General features: G+C 37.9%; 1 protein-coding gene across 1 annotated transcript in view; it reads right to left on the bottom strand.

Moving 5' to 3' along the window:
• Nucleotides 1–18,024, bottom strand: part of LAMA4 (laminin subunit alpha 4) — a 96,818-nt gene that overhangs the window by 19,414 nt on the left and 59,380 nt on the right. Inside the window, exons 17-25 of the mRNA XM_021555532.4 lie at nt 17,335–17,520; nt 12,286–12,425; nt 10,927–11,100; nt 9,748–9,890; nt 9,240–9,402; nt 7,010–7,143; nt 5,693–5,864; nt 3,481–3,612; nt 2,300–2,442 (exon numbers count right to left, since the gene is read on the bottom strand). Coding sequence (XP_021411207.2) covers nt 2,300–2,442; nt 3,481–3,612; nt 5,693–5,864; nt 7,010–7,143; nt 9,240–9,402; nt 9,748–9,890; nt 10,927–11,100; nt 12,286–12,425; nt 17,335–17,520 — 1,387 coding nt within the window. The remainder of the gene's footprint in view (nt 1–2,299; nt 2,443–3,480; nt 3,613–5,692; nt 5,865–7,009; nt 7,144–9,239; nt 9,403–9,747; nt 9,891–10,926; nt 11,101–12,285; nt 12,426–17,334; nt 17,521–18,024) is intronic.

Here is an 18,024-nt window from a genome sequence, read left to right on the forward strand (position 1 = left end):
TGCCACCGCATTTGGCCCATACTTTGTGCTGTCTAGTCTTGTCAAGAGAATGAAAGCTGAGTACAATATCAAAGTTGCAGCTCTGCTTGAGTAATTTCTGTATATATTTTTAAACATTATAATTGATAATATTTTTACAATACCTATGGGTTTTTTTTCTGATACTGCTTGTTAATTTGAAATGTAAATTTTAAAGAATTTAGAGATTTTAGAGGAGCTAAGATTTTAGTTAGAAATAAGCCTTACTAGAGTTAATTAAAATAATAATAACAAATGAGTAGGTCTAGATGAAGTAAGGAGTTAGTAGTTAACTAATAATTGATTGCTTGTCAGCACAATGTTTATTTAGCTGGGTTTATAATGAAGAATATAGAAACTGACAAATAGCGTTTAGGAACATAAGACAATTGTGGGCCTCCTCTGTTCTGAAACCAATTGAAGACAAGGAATGGGAGTTCTACCAAGAGTTCATTTGTCATATTTGCATTGAAAAGGTAGAAAGGTCAGAACGAGGAAGACTTCATTTACTTCCTCATTTTGGGACCCCTCCCCATGAAAGGGACCACCGACCCATTTCAAGGGACAAACTACGCATGCTTAATAGCTTTTGGAGTAATTAGCATATGAAGTGGGGAATGGGATGTACCAAAATTATGAATATGTATTTTTATTTTGTGTATTCAATACTTGTATGGATAAAGACTCTGTAATCACCTGGAAGGTATGGTGTGTATTTGGGAGCTATCCCACACACTGCTCAGCGTCGAATAAACATACACTTTCTAACTTTAAACTGTTAGAGAGTTTTTGTCCGTCACAGTTGGATATTGGTACTAGATCAATATCCATATTTTTTCAATAAATCAAATTGAGATGCTATTTTTCCTGCTTTGACAGTACCTTCCAGGTGTTTTTCAGAATAACCACAATCTGCTCAGAAAACTGCATGCATAATTCATGTGATTCATCTTTTATCCTATATTTGTGAACAAGTCTCATCTGCCATTGAGTTGCTAAATTATCTAGATTTCTAGGTCCTTCTGGGCTTTTTCAGTGTTCTTTAGGCTTGATTAATGAAAGTAATTTTCACCATCCTTCGGTACTTTCTTTCTAGATCATTAATGTATTTAATTCCAGCCCCAAGAGACATCCTTTGAGAATGTGCTGTAGACTTTTTATACTGTAAAAACTGAAAAGTTACTACTATGTCCCAATTTCTTTTTCCCAGCTGCTTCCCAATCCACTGCAGCATTTTCTCTCTTCACTTCACTAGCTTTCTTAATAGCCCCTTATAAAAGACCTTTGTAAAGAAGTATTTGAAAGGTAAGTTATACTCTGTTTCTCCCTTGCACACTACTCTGCCTGCATGTTCAAATAACTGCATGGGATTGAAAGGCATAATTTTTCTTTACGTGAAGCTTGTCACTGTATTAAAAGTTTAAAGATTAAGTATTTTGTATCTCAGATTTCAATAGCAGCTTCTTCTGACAGCAAAATAAATAATAAAATTTCACAAGATTTACCACTAAATACCAGAAGCTGTTGTGCAACATTTGGTATTTTTTTTTTTTTTTTTTTTTTTAACATGGAGGGTATTCCTGTAAACAGTTGTGACACTTGAAATAGCAGCTGGAGGAGCCCTTTTGAAAATTCTGGCCTTGCTGTCTGACCCTGGGAATGGATACTGCCTATCAGAACAGCATGCTCTTCTTCAAACAGCCAGTCTGCTCTCAGAGCGTGACCCTGGGGTCAGGCAGATTCCTATGGCAGGAAATTAGAGTTACACAGTCTACTGAGGCTAAACTGCATTTCTGCCAAATGGTACAATAGGAAAATGAGACTTTTCTTCCCACACCTACACAGAGCCAGCTGACTTACATCCAAAGAGAGCCTGAGATGAATCAGAACTGAAATGCTTAATGGGAAAAGGATCATCTTTAGGTTTGAAAATGCGATTGGTAGAGGGCTTGGTCACTTTTTGCAGAGCAAGGAAAAATTCCAATTTTATATGTTAACATGTTGTTTGAAAATGCCGTTTTGTTTGAATAACACAACTGTTTCTGTTACCCTTACTAAAACTGGGCTAGTCTCAGTAAAATTTAACTGTGCTGGATCAAGCCTAGGCTTCAGTACTTAAGAGCTCTGAGAGACACTTAGAAGAGTGTCTGAAGGGTTGTTTCATATAATGTTGATGCCAAAGAAATTTTTTTATTGTTATCCCTTAAAGACAGGCTATACAACTTAACTTACATATGGTGATTAATTGAAAATACTGATTGGATCCCATTTGTAAACCAACCTGGAGTGTAAGATGTCAGCAGGTGCTCCTCCAATGTATATATCTGTGAATGGCATTGCTGTTCTTTCATTGTCCACACTTTTTATGTGTCTTCTGTCTACTACCAAGATCATCTTCTTAGAATTGTGATATATAATGGAAATCTGAAAAGAAATGCATGTGCTTAAAAATGTCATCTTTTATGACATTTATATGGTGATCTTGCAAAATTGATTGCATCTTTATACCTTCTGTTGAAGGAGGAACAACAAAATTGTTGAAAAATTCCTCCCATTAAACAGAGAATTTGTTTGTAAATTGGGAGAGGCTGACAATGATTACTAGTAGGAAGTTTATTTTGATGTCACTATTTTTCTGTTGACTGAACCCTCAGGACATTTCAATTAAGAATAAAGAAAATGTATAAAATTCTACACTGTGGCAAACAGATAAGCTCTGTAAATTTCAGAATGCTTTCTTGATTTATTCAAAAGTTAGGGCATACTTTTAAAAAAAACTTATTTCATTATCAAAGCATAGAGAGTTTAATTATTTTCTGCTTAAACATGAACAGACCTATAGCTGTAGTTTTGGTCATGAATCAGACTTTGAATGGACATAAAGTAAAAGGCAGGAGAAGCAACTCACTATGGGAGGATTTACTACTATCGCAGTTACACTGGCTTATAGCAAATTCCCTGAAATGAAATACAAGTAGATAATTTACATCTGCTGAAGTCCCTAAAATAATGTGCATATATAAAAAAAACCAAATCAACTCTCTTTTCAAATGAAATGGGAAATAATTCTTGTAATGCAATGCATAACAACGAAGGTGGTCAAGTTAGCATAATGACATGATTTTACTTGAGAAAGGTTTTATATTTGATATAGAGAACTGTCCTTGATATAATTTCATATGGAATTAATAAAACTTTCTCCCATGTGAATGGTTCTGTCCTTGGCTAGCAATACACACAATCTTTCTGCAAGCACTTATTTATGAGGAGGCAGGGACAGTCTTCCCTTGCCTCTGCTTTGTACTGGTAGGACTTGCATGCACTCTATTCTTCTGCCTGTTCTACCATATCACCACCTGACCCTCATCCTTTTGCACCTTTCATGGGCATCGGAGCAGTTATTTCTGCTTGGAGCCTCTGGGATAGTTGGTCAAATGGCTGTGATAGTAACCATATTTGTACCTCATGAAATTTAGCATCATTAATCCTAGCCTTCTTCATGGAGTCCTCAAGAAGTATGGGGCCGTTGCTGAAACCGAAGTCATAGCGGAGGTACAAGAAACCATTGTGCATCTCTAGACTGAAGAACATGCTCTGTGTAAAACAAAACAGCAGTCAGAAAAGAACTATGTGGCAGCAATTACAAAAAGTTTATAAATAAACAGTGTTGTGAGACTGCCATTGGGAAAAGCATGCTGGGAAATAAATATTTATTTGCAAAATTGTAGCACATTTTATATATGCTTATATTTATAATATATGTGTATATATGCACATGCACACATAATTGCTTTATAAGTGGCAGTTTTTGAAAGACTTGGTGAACTGTTTCCTTATAGAAATAGTATTTGGAAGCAGAGTGATGTCATTATTCTTTATCAGTAAGGTATTCCTGATGTAAACACACCTAGTCACTGTTAAAATAATACCACATGCTCTAAATGAAAGGTATTATACTGGCAAAAGCCATGTTGTGCTCAAATGGCCGTGTCTGCATTAGCAAGTTCTATCACAATGTCTGTAATTGCTCAGGATTTTGCCTTTTCACAGCCCTGATCAGCACTGATGTATTTACTGAAATAATAGCAATAGCTAGAGTGTATTTACTATGTATTTGCTTTCTAGAATTTCTGACTGTTCCTACTTTATGATTCAGTTTCTGTTCTGTGGCTGGGTGACCTAAATTTTATAAATAGGAGCTGTACTTTAGAAAGTCTTTAGGGAGTGCTTGAAATGAAGATCTGCGCCCTAGAATTAGTCTTGTTCCGAAATTAAGCATAAAGAAACAGAAACAAACCTTTATTGCAAATGTGCATCTGGGTTAATGCTTCCAATGCCAATGTTTTGCCTTCTCTCCTAGTGTTCATGGATAATGGAAAAATGGGAACAATAATTCTCAAAACACTACTGCAGGCCAAGCAAGAACTGTTGTCTTTGACATAAATGAGCTTGCTTTCAGAAGTCACTACTTAAAGAAGTAAGAGTAGGTTTTAATCTAGCACCTAAATGAAACTGCAGCCTGGGTTTGTTCTGAACAGCATAAACTTGAAAATGAAGCAAGGATTACATTCAGAGTATTTATGAGCTGTCTTTGCAGAATTGAAGAATGGACTACCACGCTTTTCTAAAAGTGCTTGTGAGCAGGCATGGTCTCCCACAGCTGATATCCAACTTGATTGCAGATTCCACTGACAAATACAAAGTACATAGATCTCCAGGAAACCTCTAGGTGCTTTTGCTTTAAAGAAAAATAAGCGCTCTGCAATAAAGGTTCTTAAACTTTTAACAGCAGCTGCTTAGTCAAAACCTCCTAAGAATGAAGGTTAGTGGTAGCATGCTATGCTGCAGAGCAATTTGCTTCCCACAGCCCTCTTCTGGAAGTTATTCTATAGGCAAACTAGAGAGTAGCTCTTCTAATGACAGGGTTTTTTTTTCCTTCTAAATGCTTAAAGCAGTGTTACATGTAGGTGTCTAGACAAGTGTCTGTCTGTTGACTGCATCTCTGCATCTGCATAGAAAAATGTTTTCTGTGGCTTTTCTAGGTTGTAATCCACACAGAACTCATAAGCTTGATGTGAAAATGCCCAAAGACCAAAAAAAAAAAAAAAAAAAAAAAGTTTGTCTTCAGAGGATATTTTCATGTCTTCAAAATTATAGAGATTGCATCACTCTCAAACTACAGAAAAGCTCTTGACATCAAGCCTTTTTATTTGGACTGCTTTCTATTTTCAGTAACTTAAATATTTAATGCTAGTACACTGTGAGGCACAGTTATAAAAATGACAGCTACCACAGAGTGGCTGCTTTTTGGGAGTTACTTCACAGAAATTTCCCATAGCTTTGATTGAGCATTCACATTTAAATAAAAGTACAACAACTGGGCTTAACTGGAGTCCATCTTGAAGTATCATCACTAGGATATGACCAGTTTGAAGTCCTGGCTGTCTCTGGATAGAAGCAGAATCCAGCTCAGGGCCTTGGCTTCCTGAGGCCTTTGCAGAGCAAGTTCCAGTTCCCTCCTAATGTATACATGCACCAGACAAACACAAAGTATTTCCTCTTCCCAGAAGTTAAATGTGAGGACATAAACAGTTTGGATTTTCCAAGATATTCTAGGTACTGGGGAACTAGTAGTGCCAATGGATAAAGGGTACCAGCAGGTCTTGGTACTCACCCCATTAATCATCAGCAGGATCAATCCATTGTCTGTAGGTGTTCGAACTTCAATGTCAAATCGTGTCACCTGGCTGAATTTTCCCCTTCTCTCAATGTTTCTGGCCAAGGCATAGCCAGAGCCATCAAAGAAATAGCTCACAGCCCGGCTCTGAGTGAAAGCCAACTTATCTCTATAGAAAAATCAAGCAGGGAAGGATTAGTTGGCAAGTACCCATTTTAATTTAGGGGAACTTAAATGTCTTTATATACTTTATTGAAATTATTGTTCTGAACTTCTGCTTCTGCCTGGCATGGTGAGACTGATGACTTCCTTTCAATTTTTTCTGGATTTTTTTTTTCCTGAGAAATAATGTTTAGCTTTGAAGATGAAACTACATCATTACACTGTGCTTTTATCCTGTGCTTTATGTAGAGCTCAGGAAAATTCTTTGCTCATCCTGGTAAAGTGATAGGCCCTCAGCACTTCCTCATTATTAGGATATACATATATGTCTCTTAAGAGCTTTCCCAGTTTGTGCAGAAATCCATTTGAATTCTCCAAGTATCTCTGGTATCTCTGTAGAGGAGAGCATCAGCTTGCACTCGTTCTGGGAATGGTGTGGGAAGCTAATTTTCTCTATCCCAATACTTCCTGCATTTCTTCCCAGTGCATGCTGCAAATTACTCTCCTTTTCTTTCCAGAGCAGGGTTCCACTGTTGCTGCCTGTAGTGTGAGCAAAATGCCTGCTGTGTCTGTGCTAAACGAATGCTGCAGCTTCTACTTTAGGAACTGCATTTCCCAGTTTGTGAAAAGAATATCTGTGGTGGCTTGAAGTGTATGGCAGGAAGAAAGTTCTGTATAAGCTTTCCTAGCTGGGGATGGGGCTACACTAAAGGTTATCAGGCCTACTAGAGCTGACTGGCTGTGGCTGTATCGTTTGGAGCAACGTGATTCGGGTCAGGAGGAGCTCTGTCCTAGGCAAGCCAGTGGGGTAAGGAGGAAGCCTGGAACAAGCCCCAGCTAATGTGGCAGTGTCCTTTATGAAGACATGACCAAGATTGTGAGATAGCTAGTGGAGACAGCAGGAAAATAATAGAGTATCTCATGCTAAAAGGGACTCATAAGGAGTCCAAATTCCATCCATACATGTATTTATAAATAAATAAATTTAAAAAAATTAAACTTGTCAATAAAATTAGGAGCAAAGAGCGACCGAGTTCCTCCTGGGACGGCTCAATACCACTTTCAGTTCGCTAATCTGAAGCAGGAATGAGCCATCAGGACCAGCACTTGAGAGAAACGGGAGCGGCGGAGTGAGGATGGGACTGTCCCTACCTGGCACAAGGTGGCGATGTGGTGGTGTCGATGTTATAGACGTGCTTGAAGTTGTACAGGCTGATCACATCGTCGTTCAGGGTAGCCAGTTCCAGGCAGCCGATGAAGCCAGGTAGGTTTAGGCTAGGAGGGAGCTGTGCAGAGGACGAGGAAGGGTTAAAAGGAGAAAGGTGGCGCTCTTTAGTTGGGTGTTGTGAGAGCATTTGTGCCTGGGGTCAGTTTTGTCCCTGTGCAATTCGTATTTTCAAAAGAAAATACGGTTGATACCGCTGAGAATAGTCTTCACAGCCCTTACCATGATATGGCCTTTGGGCTGTAAGTAAAAAGGGAGCACAAAAATGGTCTCACAGTGAGAGAATTAGGCCGGGTAAGGCAACTGCAAGCAAAAACTTCTTTCGTAGTTTTGATGGAAGCATGCTTGGAAACAGGGAAAAAAGCTAAGATTTGACTAATAATAGAGCTTACTCAATGTATTTGAATAAGCCAGTGGATATTTCATATCGAATGCATAGATATCCTTCACAGCTAAAAAAAGAACTCCATACCATAATTAAAGAGAGAGAAATGAGAGAGCTCTTTAAACCTAGGAGACACGGATTCAAAATCTGTGTCACTGGGTAATCCTCAGTAGGTATTATTTTGAACAGCTAGCAGGATGTAGAGACTTCTTCTTTTAACAAAGGTCACTGCAAATGGAATTTAAACAGCCACACTGGTGAAGGGGAAAATACAAAAGAATAAAGCTAACAGATCTATACCATTCTTTTTATATTAAAATATTTTGCTTGTGGAACAGGTGTGATAATAATAACACCTCTTGTACTTCAGAGTTTGATCACTATAATAGCTTTTCTTCATCTTCTCATTATTTTAATTTTTTTATGATACAATAGCATAGTAATACTTCAATACAGAATATAAGTAGCTGTAAAATTACATTCTTACCTGCAGCACAGATACATTTGGTAAATTATTTTTTCTTTTTTTCCTTTGTTTCTTCTAGTCTTTGAAATGATGTTAAACATGAGAGTTTCTAGTGGTTAAGTGGTGCATTTCATGTGTAACAGGGAAGCAAAAAAGCTTTTAACAAATCAAACTCTATGTTAATAAATAAAAATGTGAGGTGTCTTTTCTAAGAGGGAAGGGACCCATATGCCTATCAAACACGCCTTTCAATATCATGAATCCTTTTCTTCCTGTTTTCCTTTCCACTTTTCTTCATTCTCCTCTTTTCTTTTTCCTCTGCTATGCTCTGGAACAGACCTAGAGGGTTCATTTGCTGGATGACTTTTTGTATGTGCATGTGTGTATGAAACTGTTATTCAGCCTTCACTCCTATTCCCAGGCAGTTTGCACCCAGGACTCAGCAATCCAAAATTCCTGACATGGCATGTATTTAGTAGTCATAATGATGCCAATCTCAGGAATGCATAAGTGTATTGATTTACTCTTTCTGTGTTTTTATGTTTTTAGGACAGCTGATTGTGGATCAGTATTGGGATATTTTTAGAACCTGCTACAGTTAGCTTAAAGAACTTAGAATTCTCTTAGGTCTTTCTAGGTGTGCTTTTATTCAGCCATGCAATTTTCACAGCCAAGATTATTCATAGCAATTTTTAAATCCCAAAAGAGGAACTGATATCTTCACAGAAGCAGGTAGTTGAGGTGCTAGTTTATGCTGACTATTAGGAACTAGACTGATGCTACTGTCTCACACAGGTCTTCACACACATTTTGCTTAGGCAACTTTTCATGCTGTTATAAGTCTGGATTTAAACCAGTGATAATTTAAATTCAAACAAATTACTATCTTGTTCATTTCCTGGAAGATCCTAATATTAACAATATATTACTTTTCATTTTTGTGACAATTGTAAAAGAGAAATTCTAAGTGCCAAGAACTCATTATCATTGAAAAATACTGGTATCCTGCAAGTCAGGTTGGACTAACAGGCCTTTTTTTATACATGCTATTTAACAGCTAGCAAGCATTCCTTTTAGAACTTTTCAGGAAACATGAACAGCAGCTCACAGAAACCTGATCATCATACTTGTTTGACAAAATATGCCAGGCAAAACTTCTTCACCATGGCTAAAAGATAGAATTCTAAGATGATAAATGACTAAATAAGGACTTTTTCTTTATCTACCATTTCTGTGTTTAAATGGAAGTCCAGCAAGGTTAGTTTGCACTATTTAATTTTGAATAGAGAATATTTATCTGACCAACCTTGAAGCCTGGAGGCACTCCACCAACATAGAAAACAGCATTTTCAGGTTCCAAATTAAGAAGGGAGCCAGGACCAAGAACCTCTCCCTTTTTGATGAATTTTTCTTCAGCTGTGCTGCTAAGACTGGGCACAGTTAAAAACATTTTGCCATGTCTTCCAATCCTGCAGAAAAGAATTATAAGGGAAGAGAATTTTATGATGGTCAGACTTACAAAAGAACAAACAAGCCTCCAACTCATGGGGTAACTAAAACCAGGAAGGGTTTTATATCCTTGGAGAAGACTAGTAATCAGGAGGTAGAAAAAGGGAGGGACGACAGACATTATCTCTTCCTCCCTGTGGCCCCTTTGGTCTTGGCTCTTCAAAAGCAGGAAGAATTTCCATTTATTTTAGCAGGATTAGAACCAGACACTGAAAATTCCTGATTGGCAGCTCTGACACAACCTTTTCTGCTTGATTTTTCCTGTTAACTATTTGATTTTAGGGAAATACATGTTATCACGTTACCTCTCAATTTTGATGATACTGAAGTGAGAAGGCCAGGTGCTCACTGGCTTGGCATCCAGAGGTATCTCCACGTCTTGGCTCCCCAGATTATAAATGTACACAAGATTGTCATTTTTAATTGCAAGACCGATGTAATGTTTAGCCTAAAATACCAACGGAGAGACATGTTAGAGATACAGCATTGAAAGAGATTTAATGCAGGACATAAGTAAAGGTAATGACTGAATACAGGTAAAACTGAATGACACTTTTAAATATTACTGAAAGCTATTTAAATAGGAACAAAACCTTCATTCACTAATTGGTTGCTTTCACCACATAAAACTGTACAGAAAAAAAGTCTCTGATATTTTACTTTATATCCATTTTTACTGAGGTAAATTCAAGGTCATGAGGACTCTGCTGACCATGAATTAGTCATGTTCAATGGGAAGCTGTTCATCATTATTTAGTGTGCAGCGCCATGTGCAGGAAACGGTCTAAAGCCTAAGTATTATGCTGCAATTAAATATTCTGCCAAGAGGCGTTTCACTTGATTTATATTCAGTAGACATTCTTTTTTAGGAAAGCTTAAAAATAAAAGCCTGGATCTTTACCTTCCCACGTAATAGATTGCCAGAATAATAGCTGGCTTGTGAGTTGTGATTTTTTTTTCTTTTCAGAACCACAGTTTAAAGAACAGCTATTTCAAAGTAGTGATCAAGAGTGTACAGAGTGTACAACAGCAGCACAAGCCACAGATAAAGAAGTCTGCTTATCTTGTGGGCCTGTGAACTCAGAGATTTGGAATTGACACTGTCAACAGCATAAACTTATTAAAGCATATCTCACAGAAGCCAGGCAGGTGACATTGACTGCTTAAGAGCATGTCGGTATTGGCAGAGGAGATAGCAAGTGTGGCTTGCAGCAGTGACAATCAAAGCAGTACACTGCCAGGCAGTCTAATTTGCTTTTTAGAGAGCATCCTTCATTGTTTGGGGTGACAAGTCTCAAGGACAGGGGTCTCAGGAACCCTCGCTCTTTGCTTGTCACAAAATAAGTGATGGTCATAGAATAGACACCTTTAGTTCTGAAACATGAAGAAACAGTGACAGGAAAAACTGAGGGCAAATAAATTTCAAACTGATTTAATTTTTTTTTTTAATATATGCATAATAGTTAACTGGTCTATTCGCTTACATTTTTGTTTCCAAGGTACAAAATGAATCTGTCCGGAGAGGCTGCCAGTTGTGGGTTTTCTTTGTGGAGCTTTATGTACAAGCTCATGGAAGTGAAAGATTTCAGTTCTTCCACATTGATCTTTGGATTGACTTCAACAGCTGATTGGCCTTCAAACATCATAGATACTTGGACCTGTGGTTGCAGAGGGACAAAGTGAGACACCTGTTGTTGCCTGGGGTCGTTACTTAAGGTAGGTGTGTAACAATACTGTGCCAGCAGCCTTGCTTACTCCAAGAGTGGAGCTGGCATCTATATATTGGCATGTAAAATTGTATGTTTGAAACAATCTTTCCTGAAAAACACTGTAAAGATTATGGAGAAAGTTATCTTAAAATTAATTAAAGGTCCTAATGAACTCTGCTTTAGCATATTCATAAAGAAAATTACATTTTAGTGGGAGATAGGTGTGTGCATAGTTGAATCAGGGCTACATTACTATGTATGGAACATAATGAAATTCTCGCACAGCTATAAAACTTCTGCTCATAATTTATTTCTTTGCTTTGGGAGTAGTGCAACCATTTTCTATTCATGAGTAATCCTGTTATATCATTGAATCTACAGTGATATTTATGAGATGTTAAAAAAATTGTAAAACTGTTCATTTTAGTTCAAAATGCTTTCAATATAACTGAAGTAATGTTTTCAAGTTTAAACACAGTATACCTGAATCACAAAATACATTTTAAAGAACAGTCAAGCACTACATACAAACTGATTTTTCCAAGTTATATTCCAGCACTGTGAACATACAATAATACACTGAATTTTTTATTTCTCTGAATGAATTCAAATATACTTGACCTTGGTTTTCTCGTTAGAGAAAAAACCCTCATTATTTATGTATGGTAATGAAAGTGGTTTTTTCACTATTAAATATGTGTGAGCCAAGGATTCTCTTACCCTGCAGAAAATTAATTCAAAAGACAGGAAAAGAAATCCTGTCATCTCAGAAAAGCTTCCATTAAATTGCTGTAATTATTACTCATGGTAATTAGCTTTGTAGGTAATTTGCCTACAAATTATAGGTAATTAGGTTTTGTTTTTCTGGCCATCTTATGCATTGTGCCCAAATCTTTGTTGTCAAATTGCTACTGCAGTAACAATAGTCTACCATGAATACTATGATAAAGTCAAAGGCTTGCAAATAGTAACTATAAGGAGTTTAATGACCTCCAGTGTGCTTTGTTCATTTGGTTTTGGGGAGGTGACAATGTCCAGGTTTGGGTTCTAGCATAGCCCAAGAAAATGGAGGTTATAGTAAGATTTGATTATTAGCACTAGTAACCAAAATCCCCAGAAGTCCAAAAGTTTTACCTTGCTTGCTACACTCCTGGTTTGAGCAATTAACTCTCTGATCCGCTGAATGCTGGAAGAAATATTGTTTGCTGGTGCCTTCTGTTCTACTCTGCGCATTTTGTCCAGGAGTTGAGGGAAAACCTCTGTAAGTTTCTTCACTGCAGTTAGAAAAGAAGAGACAGACTTTTTTTCTTCTTTGAAAGACTGGTTCTGCATCAGGACTATTCCACCCTATCCCTATCCTCTTAGGTTAGCTCACTTGTCTCCTTCTGCTTTTTGATCAACTCATAACTGTGATGTGTGAGACACAGTGATTTCAGAAAGGGTAGTGATTTCTAAGAATCTGGTGTTGCTAAAGTTTTTGGAAATAAGTTTGCACAAAGGACACTATGTTTTCTCAGGACTCATAGGTAATACTGTAGTGTGTTACGTTTGTAATACTTTCCTCAAGTAGCTCTGCAAACATTAATAGTTTTAACCTTTTAATCTGCCTTCAAGACAAATGAATGTTAAGCCTAATTTTACATCTACGACAACTGGAGCAGAAGAATTATATGTTCAGCATATCACTGGATATCTGTAGCTGACCTGGGAACTGCATCTAAGAGTTATGGTTCATGAACTCTTCAAATTCACTGTAAGGGAGATGTATAGGCTGTTTTCCTCAGCTTTCAGCTATGTGTGCCTCCCAGAGGTTATCACCCAGACAGCAACATCTCTGCACAGGAGATGTGTTTGCTTGTGGCTCGCAGTCATGACTCAGGACAGAAACACTGCCAATTTCATGCTGTGGTGACAGGCCTGTGGTGTACAACAATAGAAGGCCTTAGATGATGATGATGATGATGATGATGATGATGATGCATGTACACCTAAACTGTGCTTAGTACCTGCCCCAGTCCTTGTGATTGGTAACCTCGTTAACTTTCCTGCCTGCATCTGCCAGCGGTCATGAATTAGAGTCCTGGACCTTTGGTCTTTCGCTGTTGTGTCCTCTGGTGGTACATGTGCAAATGTTATTGTTATCAAAGGGAAATTCAGGGGCTCTGTTGTATTCAAGGTGAGAGAAGTCCTTTCCCAGGAAGATAAGCAGAAAAATTATCAAGAAGGAAAAATAACTATCCTTAATTATAATCCAATTTTATCACATCAGATTCCAATGACATGCTGCCCTTTGAAGGATATTTACACATCACATCATTTTTCATCTTTAATTAAATGTAGGTACAAGAAGCTGAGTATAATGAAATGTGAGTTTTAGCTGCAAGCTACATGCATATAAGAAGGATCCAGCATTCAGAGTTAATTTTAATGACATGGATTCACTGTAAAGGTTAAGATCAGATTTGTAGGGTTTAAAGTTATATTTTAGGGGTTGCCAACTTACATCCACCTGCTCTTGTGTTCTTCCCGTTGTATTTTTTCCTTTGTCTGGGACTCATGGAAGGGACCTTAAAGATCACCTAGTTCCAAGCACCCTGCTGTGTGCAGGGACATCTTGCACTGGACCACATTGCTGAGAGCCCTACCCAACCTGGCCTTGCACATCTCTGGATGAAGACTGCAGGGAGGCAGGTAAAGGGGCTAATAATCAGATATAGGAGACTATATAAAAAACAAGGGAGGAGGAGCAGACTCCAGTCACTTTTCTGTGTTTCCAGACTACATTGAATAAGCCTCAGCCTCATTCATATCAACCCAGACTATGAGAATATTCCATGGAGTCCTACAAGTCTGCTTGTTTTTGGAAAGAGTGAAAAATCTGTATTTGTCAGTCCTGTGCTTTCTCTGCTTGGGTGTTTTCATTTGTGTTTTACTTTCCAAGTTCAGTCTAGGAGTGGGCCATATAGAACTTTAGACCCTCAATTTTTTTCCATTTAGTCCTGAAAGGCCTTATGTTGTAGGACTTGGTAATCAACTGTTCTATATAAAGCTTACTGTACCTTAAAATATCATGACTTTAATGAATCCACAAAGAATTACAGTAAATTTTGGTGATACCAAAATGTTTTAAATGTTCTGCTTAAAAAACCCAAACAAAACCCAAATCAGGAAGTTTTCTTTACTATTTTCCATTTTTAAGGCAAAAAAACTGCAATCTCAGAAAATTATTTAGCAAATTGCAGCCATTTTTAAAATAATTTGCAACCAAATTGGAATTGTGTTTGATTCACTGTCTTAAAACCTGTTTTTTCTGTTTGAAATTTGATGCATTAAACTTGAAATGCTACTATAACATGTAAACACAAAACTGATACCTGTAATACTATTGTGAAATCTCAATATAAATCTCTTCCTCTTGGCCTTTATAATGGTGTTCTTCAACACAGAAGAACATTGATTTTGATTTCTGTATTTGTAATGAAGATGGGAGTGGAAAAGAAGACTAGTCTTACCCAGTGATAAAATATAAAAAAGAATAGAAGGGAAATTGTCAAGGAGGAAATACCCTGACTGTAACCTTCCAGACACTTTCCCCTTTTACATTTTCCTTTCCAAACTGTCTGCCCCCTCTCTGCTGAAGCCTACCAGTTTTCTGTACAATGGCAACATGGACTATTCTCAGACAAACTGCACAGCCAAGATATGCTCTCACCCTTCCAAACACCAAATGCATGCTTTATTCAAGGGCAGTGCAGACATGCCAGCTTAGAGGCTTCAGCTCCTTTGGTAGGATTATTGGCATGAAGATCGGGTGTTTTGGTGTTCCAGACACCTGTCTGAACATTTGTAGTGACTTTGCTTTGGACTTGGATGGGCATTACTCCTGTCAGATCAACCTCTCCTGGCAGAAGACACAGCTGATCTGGGAACGCTCCACCATTCCTGGCACGTCTGCATCTGTCTTCCTGGGCTGTGAATCACAATCACATCTGTCTGAGCACTACCTGTGCCAGCCTCCTGTGTAGCACTGATCTCCTCAGCTATTTCTACCTGATCTTTCTGGCAAAAACACCCTCATCATAACTTTAAACAAACAAATCAAATTACTTCAGAACAAAAATGCCATGGAAAAGCTTCCTCCACAAATGTACTAGGGCACACTTAGCTGTAGGTTGCATATTAGCATCTCTCCAACAGTTAGTTTGTGGTCAGCAGGCCCTCCAGGAGCTTGGATATGAACAAATATTTTCAAGGTGACTCCTGACCTGCAAACCCACCATCACAGAGAAGACTTTTTTCCAGGCATGTGACATAGAGGCTGTTCTTATTCCTTTTTGGGAACATAACCAAGGGAGAGCTGGATCATTTTAACTCTGTTCACTCTTACAGAGCACCTCAAATGCCACTGGAAATATTTTCTCCAGTATATGAGCTTGTATGAGCAGCTTTTTTTGACTCCTGAATGTCTGCTGGCATTTTGAGCATGAAGAGCCAAATGCAGTCTGTGTTGCTGCTCTACCCACTAAGCTGGCAAGGGAAAATGTTAAATGTAAATCAAGTGTAAAGGTGAATAAAAGCAGCTTCATGTGTAAGCTACAGCACACTGTTTCTCTTGGAAGTTTTTCATCATACTATTCCCTCATGGGAGGCCAATCATATCCACATTTGCATTATTTTACATGGTAATTAGAAACCATAGCCTAAACTACTCTGTGGTGATCAAAAACATTTTACAGCAATGCATTCCAATCCAAGTGCTGTTATATTAACTACACTCCTATGAAGCTCTGTGCAGTGACTAGCGGTGAGCTTACCCATTCCCAGAGAGAGAGGTTCACTGTTCCCCTTTGATGGAAATCTCAGAGAAATCTGAGTTTCCTCCAGTTCTGGAGCCAGAAATTGGGATATTGAATAGCACTGAATTTCTTCTTGTGAAAGGAACTTCTAAACCAGTTCTTGGGAGTACTCACTTAACAAAAATACTAGGGGTAAGAGTCTTATTGATCAAGGAATTCTGAAAATAACATGACTCTTGGGATGCCCCGGCTGAGAGGGAAGACAGTCACTTTGGAACACTAGAAACAATGTTGGATTTGATGCTCATAACACTGTTTGCAGTAAAATGACACTTGCAAACTTCCTGATAGAAGAAGGGATTTAGGGCAGTAGATCTGAGATTCAGACTTTCTGGAGACAGAATCAATGAAGTTACGGAATTTCTCTGAGGTATTTTTAGAAGGCAAGACATCACTGAACAGGTCTACAGCTGGTGGCATCATCAAACATGTTAAGGAAATTACTTGTTCTGGACTTCCAGCCTCCCTAGCCATAAATATTTTAGGATTAGTGAGCCTCTTGAGCAGAGTCAAGAATACATGGAGCGATAAGTAGTGGTGCTGTAATAAATTTTTTATTCAAAATATTTTTGTTTGATTGATAATAATCTCGATTGATTATTTTCTTCCCCAATTATTCTTTTCCTTCTTTCTAAAGTCACTTTATTTCAGCTTCATCTTCATGTCTCTTTTTCTACTTTTGCCTATCATCTTCATTTTAATTTTGCAGTCTGCCTTAGCTTTTCTTTTGTCTTTTTATTTGCCTTAAATTTTTCATAATAAGTTTTCCAATGTTTTTTTTTTTCAATAATAAAAGTGGAATTAACATGATGTTTACAAGCTTCTCTAGAAATCATCCCACTTAAATATTTTATTTCCTCTATCCTCTTTGACTCCTTTGTTTAGACTACAAGCTTATCAAGTGAGGGGCCATTTCTTCTCCATGTTTGCACTCCTGAACACAAAAGGGTTCTGCTTTCAAATGCTTCTCAATGTTAAAAAGCAAACAGACAAAAAACCCTAAATCACCAACCATAATAGCAAGAAGTGTTTAAACAAGCTGTTTACCATTCAGTGTGACCTTGATACCCCGATAAAAACACATTAGAATTCAATAAGTCTTCAGCACTTAAATGTTTAAATAATTTTTAGAAATCCCTGAGGATCCAGTGTTTTTAAACTATAGTCAACACCTAGACAACTGCTAATTTTTGAAAATTTTCATGGGGGCAAATACTAGAAGATTATATGTGATGAATATGCAATGTAAACAATTAATATAACGTATTATTGCAATGATTCCCTGATTTTGTAACACTGAGGAATGGCAAACTTCATGTCACCATACCTGCATCCCCAGCTGAATGCACAGCACTGTCAAATGCCTCTGAATTTTGCTGGAAGTCTTGCAGGTTTTGGGACCACAACCTCACGTTCTCATCCATGGGGGTCGTAGCCTGTGTTACTGTCGTGGTAGCACTTACAGCCTCTGCAGTCTTCAGCTGAGCTTGCTCCAAACGCTCTCTGGCCTCCACTACAGAACAAATAGGGAGTGACAGGAAAGGAACTCTTTCAAATATTCAAGTGTGTTGTGTGTTTCATCACTCCCCACTCTCTGTCTTCCCCTTCCCTTTTCTCTTCTTCCCTCCAGTTTATATACACTGAGAATATGGAATGGAATATTCTTTTGGTCAATTGGGGTCAGCTGTCCTGGCTGTGCTCCTTCTCAGTCTCCCATGCATCCCCAGTCTCCTCACCACCATGAAAAGCAGAAAAGGCCTTAGCTCTGTGTAAGCTCTGCTCAGCAGCAACAAAAACATCTCTGTATTATCAACTCCGTGTTCAACAAAAATCCAAAACAGAGCCCCATGCTAGCCACTGTGAAGAAAATTAACTCTACCACAGCCAAGATGAGTACAAGGTTCAATAAGAATGTTAATAATTTCAGTGACTAAACATTTAATTTCATTATGAAAGTGATAAAGCTGCATATTTGATATCTAGGTCTAGTAGTTTCAGCCAAACTCTTATAAGTGCT

The sequence above is a fragment of the Lonchura striata genome, chromosome 3 (genome assembly GCF_050655825.1).
Source record: "Lonchura striata isolate lonStrDom1 chromosome 3, ASM5065582v1, whole genome shotgun sequence".
In the NCBI taxonomy this organism is placed as follows: Eukaryota; Metazoa; Chordata; class Aves; order Passeriformes; family Estrildidae; genus Lonchura; species Lonchura striata.